The 12,404-nt window shown below is 29.7% G+C and overlaps 2 protein-coding genes across 2 annotated transcripts; both read right to left on the reverse strand.

Annotated features, from left to right (window-relative positions):
- Nucleotides 1–429: 429 nt before the first annotated feature.
- LOC150027562 (CLAVATA3/ESR (CLE)-related protein 13-like) lies at nt 430–1,154 on the reverse strand. The gene has a single exon (XM_090302681.1). The coding sequence runs from the start codon at nt 1,090–1,092 to the stop codon at nt 799–801; it is 294 nt and encodes a 97-aa protein (XP_090158807.1). The 5' UTR covers nt 1,093–1,154; the 3' UTR covers nt 430–798.
- An 8,543-nt stretch (nt 1,155–9,697) lies between these two features.
- LOC150027563 (uncharacterized) lies at nt 9,698–10,357 on the reverse strand. The gene has a single exon (XM_090302921.1). It carries the CDS (start codon nt 10,355–10,357, stop codon nt 9,698–9,700), a length of 660 nt encoding a protein of 219 aa, XP_090159047.1.
- Between the last annotated feature and the right edge of the window lie 2,047 nt (nt 10,358–12,404).

The following is a 12,404-nucleotide window of genomic DNA, read 5'->3' on the forward strand; positions in this document are numbered from 1 at the left end:
TAAAAATTATCCATTTCTGTAAAAAAAACCTCACCAATTACACGTAACAAAACCAAAACAATTCACTTTTTCATCTTTTAGTTATAATATTTTTTATTATTTATCAAATAAAAATAATTTCGTTACATTTATAAAATTATAAATAGATAATCATACAATTTCTCTACTTAAAAATAACCTTATAAATTTTGTACTTAAATGTAACCACAAGAAACATTAAATTATTCAGAAGTAAATATGAATTTTTTATACTAATCAATCCTTTTATTTCTTTAAATGATCTCTTTCCTATTCTTTTAGAATCATTCTCATAAAATTATTATTATTTTAATTCTTTTAAGTATATTACTTTAATATAATAAAAATGGAGAAATAGATTATTTGAGCTATAATATAAGATGAATTAAAACAATATGATGACATAAAAAAGAAAGGTAATATATATTATTGCCATATATGTGGGTAGAAAGAACTCCATTACAAATAACAGTGGAAAAGGAAAAAGAAAATGCAGCACGAACAAAACAAGGAAAATGAGCACTACAAGCCGACAAATAACACAAACGAAAATAATTCAAACTCCACCTACACATGCTGAAGAACACTGGGTTTAAAAGCAAGTAGGTTCATTTGAAAATACCACAAAGCTTAAATAGGGGAAGAAAATTAAGATGATATATGAAGTTCAGCCATGCACCTCATAACACAACCTTTTTGCTTGTTCTATTCCAAGATGAACATATATGTATGTATATATGAGGAATGCACAGCTGAAATCTCCAAACAAAACTACTTCAATCAATTTGGTGGTGTTGCAAAATTATGATGAGGATCTGGTCCCTCTGGTGCGAGTCTATGTGTATTTCCATCCATGTGAGGGACAGCAGCAGCAGCATTATCTTGAACATGCAACTGCTGTTTTGATAGGTCCAAACCTAAATATCTGTGATGAAGTTGATGATGGCTGTCCGCAATATTATTTTGACGAATGAATGGATGGCCATGGAGATTACGTGCCTGCAAAGTGATGGAAAAGGTGTACACGATTATTAGTACAAACATGAACACTCGAGCCATTGTTGTATTGGCCATGTTGTGAAATGAAAACTCTGAATGAATGCTGAACAAGATGCTCAAAGTGGGAAGTACTAAGTTTGATGAGAGCAGTGTGGAAGCATACAATAAGCATTACTTATATAGATGGCGAAATAATGAAAGAAAAGGGTTTAGATTAGATATAGGAGTGGATTCTGTTTAATTCTTTTAAATAAGCATCGCATTCTATATTAATTGCATTTCTAACTTATGTAAAATGTTACTTTGTATATTAGTTTAAATTAGTGTAAAATGTCATATTATATGTTGATTGTAACCGTAACCGATGTAGAATGTATATGCTCCACAACTCATAGAAATTCACATTAAAATAATAATTTATCCACTTATCAAACCATTTATTCAATTAAATTTTTTACCTAATAAATGTATGTAGAAATTTTATATATTGTTTATAAATATTTTCTAAATATAATATACACTTTTTTTATATAAATCTATTTTGTAAAATTAAACTCAAATTTCAAAGAGGAATAAAGTATCTCGTCTTTATGGTGGTCAACCTCAAAATGGAATGTAGTACAACCTATATCATTCAAAGTGATTGTTTATTTGCAAAGAACATTGATTTGAAAAGACAAAATAACGTTTCAAACCTTGAACTAATAAAGTTCTAAAAACACAAAAGTAGTGGTCATTCATTTTGAAGGGCTCAATGCATGCATGCATAGGGGTTCCTCTAAGGTTCATATGAGCCACATAAAAGATCTCTCTTATATATATATATATATATATATATATATATATATATATATATATATATATATATATATATATATATATATTCATCTTATGTTATAATAATGCAACGAATCAAAGAAAAAATATATGATTCTTGTTTGGGCAATCAGGTTAAAGCATCATGCTAGCATGATTTCCTAGAGCAAGTCGTACACCACACAGAAACCTTAAGAAAAATGAATTAGCTTTGAGGAGGAAGAATAGGGGAAAAAAAAATAGTAAACCACTCATTCATATTCCATTTCTGGGAGAATATGCTACTACCATTATCCGTTCCTGGTTCCTCTATTTTACTTTCTTTTCATCAGACTTGTAGAGAAGAAAATTTATTATATAAGTGGGTTCATCTGAATTAGTCTCTGAAAATGATTGAAAAAAAAATATTTCCTAATATTTTATATTTACTAGTATAAAGACACAAGGATACAATACTTTTTATATTTAAAATACTTATTACGAAAAAAAAATCAAACCATCTTTGGTCTAATAATACTTTTTTATATTTAAATTTTGTATTATGAAAATAACCCTAAAAAATTAAATTGATTTTAGATAAGAAATTGATGGTTGAATTGTATAAATTTATTTGTTTTAGAAAATAATTGTCAAATAAAAAAGTGAAAAAAAAAATCAAGCAAACTCTTGATTACTAAAAAATCAAATTTAAAAATGTGCGATAATTCTTTATAATTTAATGAATGGAATAAAATGTGCCCATGTTTATAATTAAAAGACTATTTCATGACATTTTCCTCTCAAAATCTAAAATCTAGTAGAGTAAAGTATTTTTTAGAGGCTGATTGAATTGAGTTTTATTCCCATTAATAATATGCTTCCTTTATTTAACAGATAAAAATATGTTTGGTAAGTAAGAGAAAATAATGCTGACAAAAAAAAGAGAAAATAAATTTTATATAGGAATATGTTTTTTCTCATAATTTATTTTTTATATAAAGATGAGACATTTAAAGGATCGTGTTGTCAATACTTATTTTTTTCAAGACAATTTTTATTTAAAAACATATTTTAATTATTTTGAATATAAAATTTATTCGGAAGATATAAATTCTAAAATATTAGACCATGAAAGAATTTTTAAAATTTTATTTGAGCATAAAAAAATTATTTAAACATGATGCATTCGATACGAGTGCTTATTACCTTAATCAGACTTTAAGATATTGATGTCTTAAACCTAACTTGAAGGATCAAACACAAGTAACAAAAAGTGATTTATAAATTAAAATTTAGGAACTGAAAACAACAAAATATGAAAAGTAATAAAATAAGAAAACACACGTAATAACGGATATAACTAATGCTTTGATATCTTCCACTTGCGTTACTTTTTATCTATAACGGATCGCCGCGTAAAAGCTTCACTTTGGAGCATAATTAAATGGATATGAGTCAATTCTATGTTGCCTTTTGGTCGTAGAAATTTAAAATATAACGAATCCTAGCTTTTCATTTAATTATTTATTTTAACTTTTCTATTATTTAAATGTGAAGGTGTTGAGTGAAGATTGAAGTGGAAGCAAGAAAATATGGTGGAAATGAATGAAAACCAACTGAGGAAGAGACAACATGTGATAAACTGTCTACCACATATCAAGCATATAAAAATGTTTGAAAAGGGCTGCAGGAGTTGAGGAACTGGGTACCCAACTAACTTATTCATCCTATATTTATAAAAAAAATAAGTTTAATAATATCAATTCAGGTTCTAATATAAGTTTGTTAAAAATTAATTTAGTTTCTTAGTTTTTATTTTTTTAAATGTGATTTTGAATTTGTTTAAAATTATTCAATTTAGTTCTTAATAATTTAATGTTTTTAAGTGAGTAATGTCTTGATAAATACATTAAATTACACTTAAAATAAAAACTCCAAATTTATTCTACCATCAATGTTTGAGAAAAATATGTTTTTTCCACATCAGAAAATATCTAAAAATCCACACATTTTTCATGTTAACTTAAAATATCATATATATATATATATATATATATATATATATATATATATATATATGTCACGTCTTTACTGAGTCATTAGTAGACTAATAGAATTAACAAAAATAACTAAATTGAACGATTTTAAATAAATTTAAAATTATATTGAACAAAATAAAAATTGATATATCAAATTTATTTTTAACAACTTATTTATACCAAAAGGTATTCAAAAATTATTCAACTTGCATTTAACAAAAATTATTGTTTATCTTGCATTTTGTATATTTATTTCTTTCTTTTATTGGTCAGTATCTCACATGCTTAATAAAATTATATATTTCTTGTATCTAAACAATTAATAATGGTTATAGGGGACACTAAAAATAAAATTTCAATTTTTTAAATAAATTAATATAAAAAATATATAAAGGCTAAAACAAAAATTTTATTAATTTTACGTAATCCAGAAACTTATTTAAGTTTTTATATTATCATTTAGACTAAATGTTTAGTTTAGGACAATACTTACCCATAGAATTAATGGACTAAATGGCTTAATTATAGTTAATGGCATTGTTTGCAATTACACAAATATTCATAAGAAGTGATGACATAATATTAAACTTCATCACCAACAAACATTTATAATAACCAATGATAATATTTTTTCTTCAGTATATTTCCAACCTTGTTCACAATTTATTTGTGGAGTATTCTTTGTTAAAACAATTACCTGCTCAATAGATCCTGTAAGATAATACAATATTCACTTCATTGTGTATTAATACAATTTATTTAATTCTTTGTTGATAAAAAAACTGGTATGTTAATTAATTAATAAGTTAGTTTTTTAATTTTTTCTATATTCATTCAATAAAAGGAGAGATAAGAATTAATTTTAGGTTCTCAACTTAAGAAAATTAAATGTTAATATTTATGATATATGTAAAAAATTTAACAAAGTTTTCAAAATATATATATATATATATATATTACAATTTTATAATGTAATTTTTTTAAAAAGGTGTGTAACCCTTAAAGTTAATCTTTTTTATATGCCTCAAATTTTGGAATAAAAAATAGTCATTTAAGATTTTGTTTTGATTAAAACTAAAAGACAAATATCTTATAAGAACCAAACTAAAATATGTTAATTTTATAAACACTAATATTAAAAGGCTAAAAGTAATATTTTTTTTAAAGAGGTGGAAGGCGAAGAGATTGGGGAATATTTATCATTTATGTTTTTTTTCAAAAAGACGGGGTGTAAAAATAGAAAGGCCTGTACGAGGTATTTTCTGTTGTGACTCTATTTCAAAAGCCCAATATGGCCAAGGTGGAAGGAAGTTTCTTCCTGCACCCGTACATTTTTCTTCCACCTCCACAATTTTGTAAATTCTGAAACTGACCCCCACAATTTCGGGATCTGGGAGTGTGTTACGGATTCATCAATCCGAAAGTGAATCATGTTGCATTCTGGATAAGGGGGTGTTCCGGAAGCAAAGTTTGCATAAATTATTGATTTCTGGATTGCTAAATCTGGAAGCCTAATTTCTATTATGGATTGGTGGATCCCGCATGATTTTTTTCAATTATGGATTTCTGAATCCAGAATGCATATTTTGAATTACGGATTAGCGGATCCAGAATGATTTTTTCAATTATGGATGTTTTGAATTTTTTTATTTTGGATTAACACTATCATTCATGTACTACCAGAAGTATCAATCCGAGAGATTACCGGATGCGCCAATTCGAAAATTTACCGGAAGCGCCAATCTGAAAATTTACCGGATTTTATAATCCAGAATACAAAAAAAAAATGTACAATTTATATAGAGACATTTTTGTCTTTGCGTAACTTTGTGGGGGTGCAGGAAGAAAAATGTAAGGGTGCAAGAAGAAACTCCCAAGGTGGAATGTAAACCTTTTTTTTTCATTTTGGGCCTCTCAACTTGAAGCAACAAAGAGAAATATAATCTGTTTATGGCTCTTTCTTCCAGCACCTCCATATTTTCTTCTCCCACCTTCGTAAGGAAATGAAATTACCATTTTTTCCTTAAACACTACAACACCCTTCTTCATTTCCATCCTCTGTACCACTGCAATATACTCTTCTCTTGCTTCTTTTTCTTTTGGAAAACACTCCTATATCTCATCTCTTCTGCATCATTCCCTATAATGAAATATAAAATCAAAGACCCTAAAGTTTTAGACTTTTTCATGGCGATAGAAAGAAGATATTTACTGTGAAGAAAGTGTTAAAACCAATACAAATACAGAAAAAAAACACGCGAAAATCGAAAAAAAAATTTCAATCAAAACTTTTTTCGTTGGATTGCGAAGAAAGTTATAATTTACTAAATAAATATATATTTATTTAATTACTTAATTACAATTTATTTTTTTATCCTTTTCATTTTATACTTAAATTATTATTATTCAAAATAAATTTATAATTAAATATAAAATAAAATAAAATTATAAAAAATAATTATTATAAAATAAAATAATTAATCATATTATATATAATAAATTATAAATATAAATAATAATAATAAAATATTTTTTAATAATATAGAAATAAATTTATATAATAATTATATTAATTACAAAAAATAATGATAAAAATAATAATATATTTAATGTAAAAATAAGTTTTTATCAAATAATTATAAATATTTAAATAATATTTTAATTAAAATAATTATAATTTATAAATAAATAAATCAAATTAATTTTTTAACAACTTTTAGATATAAGGGTAAATTTGTAAACTTACATTCTTATCAATTAAAAAAAATATAATTTCAATCATACCTATCACATCACTCACAAACTTTCATAAACTTTTCCTACATTTTCCACTTTATTTATCTTAATCCAAACACTTTAACTTTCTTTACACTTTCCCTTCAAATCATCTCAAATCCACTCCCTCATTTTCACTCTCTCATCCAAACAAAGCATTAGAGTTTCACTAATAATTATATCACCATACTAACATTTGCAATCAGCATACTCTCATCCACAAATTTATTTGGGTAGGTATGTGTTAAAAGGATATTAGCAAGTGTATTGAGCTATAACTACTAAAATGATTTTTTAAACTTAAGTATTGAATTTCAACAGATTATAGATGCAAACGTATATATATTATTTTATTTTAAAATTAAAAAGATTATCATAAAAGATAAAGATAAAATGAAAATAATAAAGTTAAAGATAAAAGGTAGGGTTGTGTTTCATAAAACTATCATTTGTGTAAGTTATTTAAAAATAAACTTATCTTGATAAATCTTAATCATATTGTCAGTTCATTAATTGTTTAAATCTTAATTTCTTAACCAAATGAACTTCAATTGATTGACAATCAATTCCTTACCAATCATAATCAATGTAACATCTCTATTTTTTTCCTATATTTGTTAATATATTATGCATGCAATATCTAATTAACATGTAAACATATATTAGGTTATCATATTTGTATCTCAAAAATATATCCCTCTTCATAGGGAGTTAATATATACATCAAAAGTAAAAAAAACAAAAGAAACAAAGCATTTAAAGGTAAATCTATCCAATACTCTAGTTGTTCACTGAGGAGCTCTATTACCTGCAACCTCATCTGCTCCCGTGTAAAACACGATCATCACAGATAAAGAAACAAACACAAACAAATAACAGGGTAAGCTAGCTATATAAAAATTTCTATATAATTTCATGTCAAATTAATCAACTTAATTCATCAAGTCTCATACAATTTCTCAAATCATCAAGTGTCTATTAAATTTCATAATTCATCTTTTCACATGTCAAACTTCTACTGACTCATAACACATAGACACTTGACTCTACTTCCGGAAGACTCGTGCGTTGACTTAGACTCAGAGATCTGCACTTGTCATACTACATCACTGTGAAATCCGCACAGCTATGCGCATAATTAATCTCAATATCATCTCTCTCCTAGTATGACAGAGTTAATTCATATAACAGGTCAAGTTAATTATCTTTCAAACAATTTACCCATTCATATGAACCTCCTTCGACTCTCACCACCTGAATAACTTCATCTATATGATTCCATTATCTCAGGAGAGTCAGGATATCTCATTCTAGACGAATCCCTAGTCAATGCACATCCTAAACAATCTTAACACGGTATTTTCTTTCCTGAAAATACTATGTCTAGATTAGAATTCATATTTTGAACCTCATAATATCCACCATCAAACAATCAAATCATACAAATGTTTAGAATTTCCAAAATACACAACAATTCATTGATTAATCATATAAATGTCTAATTAAAGAGATTTTCAATTAACTATACATGAAATATAAGTTTACATACTTTATAAGAAAAACTATATAGAAATAAATAAATCAATCTTTTAAAAGCAAATAAAAATTAGTTTAATATTTTTATTTTATTTATTTTATTTATTTTACTTTAGCTTGAGCTAGAATTCACTAGCTTGAGCTAAAATCCACCAGAGAGCACCCAAAATTTTAACTTGAGCTAAAATTCGCTAGCTTGAGCTAAAATCCTCCAGAGAGCACCCAGAATTTTTAGCTTGGGCTAAAATTCGCTAGCTTGGGCTAAAATCCTTCAGAGAGCACCCAGAACTTTTAGCTTGGGGTAAAATTCGCTAGCTTGGGGTAAAATCCTTCAGAGAACACCCAGAATTTTTAGCTTGGGCTAAAATTCGCTAGCTTGGGCTAAAATCCTTCAGAGAGCACCCAAAATTTTTAGCTTGGGCTAGCACTTGCTAGCTTGAGCGAAATATGCAGAAAAATTCTGCATAACTTAATATACCTATTAGATTATAAATCAATATCTCATTCAATTCTTAAATTATAAATCTACACACTACATTGACAGTTCCTGTTCAGCATGATACAATCACTCTCATTGAATCATTGAGTTATTATGTCCATTTATACATATATATGATTTCTAATTCCAAAACCATTTAAATCAAACAACCAATTCTCAATCACAACACTTTCAATTTCAATCAAACTACAATCTACTCAGAACAAGAAATCTTGCAACAAAATCTGGAATTGGTGACCCCGTCACACTCACATTCAAATCTTCTAACCTAGGGTTTTATTGAAGATTTTAAACTAGCTTCCCTTACCTTTACTTGAGCATATGCTCACGACGAGCTCCAAACCTACCAAAATCTTCAAAAGTAGCTTAACCTGCACCACAGAGTCATGATAAAAAATCTAACTATATCTCTAAGACTTTGATCTACTAAAGACTAATCCTAAATCTAAAATAGGCACATGCATACACTTAGATTGAGATAGACCTACAAGTTCAAAATTTGACTCAGAGAAGGGTAAAAATTGATTTTACTCTATCAGAGATTTTGATCGGGCAATCTTATAGGATTCACTGCCAGAAGTCCAATGGCAGACTTCGATCGTCAAACTGATAAGCAAGGAGATCAGAATCTTAGAGAGAAGGGAGAGAAAAGGAAAAAGAGGAACAAAACTAAACTTACTCTATAAGAGATCATGATCAGACAGTCTTAGAATATTAGAGAGAAGGGAGAGAAAAGGAAAAAGAGGAACAAAACTGAACTTACTCCATAAGAGATTCTGATCGGGCAGTCTTGTAGTCTTCGCTGCCAGGAGTCCAATGGCAGACTCCGATCGCCAAACTGATAAGCAAGGAGATCAGAATCTTAGAGAGAAGGGAGAGAAAGGAAAAGGGAAACTTTTAGAGAGATGATGGTTCTTTTAAAATGAAACCTGAATAACTGAATTTTCTATTTATATGTCATTTTCATTTTAATAATAAAATATTCAAGTGTCATTTAAAATATACCATTGCTACTCTAAGGTTATTTTCTAGATCCTTACATTCTCTCCCACAAGAAAAATTTTCCGAAAATTGACTTACCAGAAAAGAGATATGGATAGGTTTCTCTAATGGTTTCTTCTAATTCCCAAGTTGAATCACCAGATTTATCATCCCACACTACCTTCACCATACTGATGGTCTTGCCTCTGAGTTGTTTACTCTGATGGTCTTCAATCCTAACTGGTTTTGCTTCAAAAGACAAGTTATTCTTGATTTGCACATTATCCACTTCCAACACATGACTAGGGTCTGGGATGTACTTCCTTAGCTGTGATACGTGAAATACATTATGCAGGTTTGCTAATTGGGGAGGTAGAGCAATCTCATAAGCCACTGGACCTATCTTCCTTAAGATCTGATATGATCCAATAAACTTAGGAGATAACTTCCTTGATCTAATAGCTCGTCCTACACCCTTGGTTGGTGTCACTCTCATGAACACATGATCTCCAGCTGCAAATTCCAAAGGCTTTCTCCTTTGATCTGCATATGATTTCTGCCTACTTTGAGAAGCTTTCATTTTGTCTTGTATCTGCTTCACCTTCTCAGTAGTTTGTTGAAGTAACTCTGGCCCAACCAATACTGTCTCACCATCCTGATACCAACATAAAGGAGTTCTACACTTCCTCCCATACAAAGCTTCATATGGTGTCATTCCAATACTGGAATGATAACTATTATTATAAGTGAACTCCACCAGAGGCAACATCTCATCCCAACCTCCCAAATGATCCAATACACATGTCCTCAAAAGATCTTCTAAGGATTGGATCATTCTCTCAGATTGCCCATTTGTTTGAGGATGATATGCAGAGCTCATTCTCAATCTAGTTCCCAATGAATCTTGTAGAGTCTGCCAAAACCTTGAAGTAAACCTGGGATCTCTATCTGAAACAATACTAGAAGGCACTCCATGTAATCTCACAATCTCTTTGATGTACAACTGTGCCAACTTGGCCATAAATACCCTCAAATTAACTGGGAGAAAGTGAGCACTCTTTGTCAGTCGATCAACTATTACCCAGACTGCATCATGACCCCTTACCGATCTTGGTAAATGAGTAACAAAATCCATATCAATGCTATCCCATTTCCACTCAGGAATATCTAACTACTGCAACAAACCACCAGGTCTCTTCTGATGCTCTACCTTTGCCTTCTGACATGTTAAGCAAGCAACAACATACTGAGCTATTTCTTTCTTCATGTCTGACCACCAGAAGGACTCCTTCAAATCTCGGTACATCTTATTCATACCAGGATGTAGACTAAGACGACTCTTATGACCCTCGTCTAGAATCATTCTCTTCAGCTCTTCATTTGCAGGTATGCAAATTCTGCCATGAAATCTCAAAATCCCATCTTCTCCCATCACAAAGTCCTTAGCTTTATTTGTACCTAGCAACTCCACAATACGCTTCAGACTAGGATCCTCTAACTACTTTTTCTTTATCAATCCAAGGAAATCATTCGTTATAGTTAACTTACTACAACTAATGTGATCAACATGAACTTTCACTCCCAAATTTAGATCTCTGAATTACTCAATCAACTTTTGTTCTTCAATCATCATGGCTGACACTTGTACTGACTTTCTACTCAAAGCATCTGCAACGACATTAGCCTTCCCTGGATGATACATCAGTTGGAAATCATAATCCTTCAAAAACTCCATCCATCTTCTTTGTCTCATATTCAACTCTTTTTGATCAAATAAGTATTTCAAACTTTTATGGTCACTGAACACCTGAAATTGAGCTCCATACAAATAATGCCTCCAAATCTTCAAAGCAAACACCACTGCTGCCAACTCTAAGTCATGAGTTGGATAGTTTCTCTCATGAACTTTGAGTTGCCTTGAAGCATATGCAACTGCCTTTTTTTCTTGCATCAAGACACATCCTAATAATCCCTGAAGTGAAGCATCACAATAAACCTCAAAAGGTTTTCCTGTATCAGGAATCACTAACACCGGAGCACTAGTTAACCTTTTCTTCAGCTCTATGAAACTTTGCTCACATTTTTCTGTCCAAGCAAAAGGTTGATCTTTGCGAGTTAACTGTGTCAAAGGAGCTACTACCCTGGAAAAATCTTCAATGAACCTCCGATAGTACCCAGCTAGACCCACAAAACTCCTTATCTCAGTCACTATCTTTGGGCGTTCCCATTGAAGCATTGCCTCCACTTTGGCTGGATCCACTGAGATCCCCTGAGCTGATATTACATGCCTTAAGAAGTTAACTTCCTTTAGCCAAAACTCACACTTAGAGAATTTAGCATATAATTGCTTCTCCCTCAGAATCTCCAACACTGTCTTCAGATGTTTTTCATGTTCTTCATCGGTCCTTGAATAAATAAGTATGTCGTCTATAAAGACTACAACAAACTTATCCAAGAAAAGACGGAAAATTCTATTCATGTAGTCCATGAACAGAGCTGGAGCATTTGTTACTCCAAACGGCATCACCACATACTCATAGTGTCCATAATGAGACCTAAAGGCTGTCTTCTGAACATCTTCAGCCTTTACCAAAATCTGATGGTATCCAGATCTCAAATCAATCTTTGAGAACACTGAGGCTCCATGTAATTGATCCATCAAATCATCAATTCTGGGCAGAGGATACTTGTTCTTGATGGTCAACTTATTCAACTGCCTGTAATCTACACACAACTGAGTCCCTCCATCTTTCTTTTTAACT

Source organism: Phaseolus vulgaris, chromosome 5 (genome assembly GCF_051622355.1).
Source record: "Phaseolus vulgaris cultivar YP4 chromosome 5, ASM5162235v1, whole genome shotgun sequence".
NCBI lineage: Eukaryota > Viridiplantae > Streptophyta > Magnoliopsida > Fabales > Fabaceae > Phaseolus > Phaseolus vulgaris.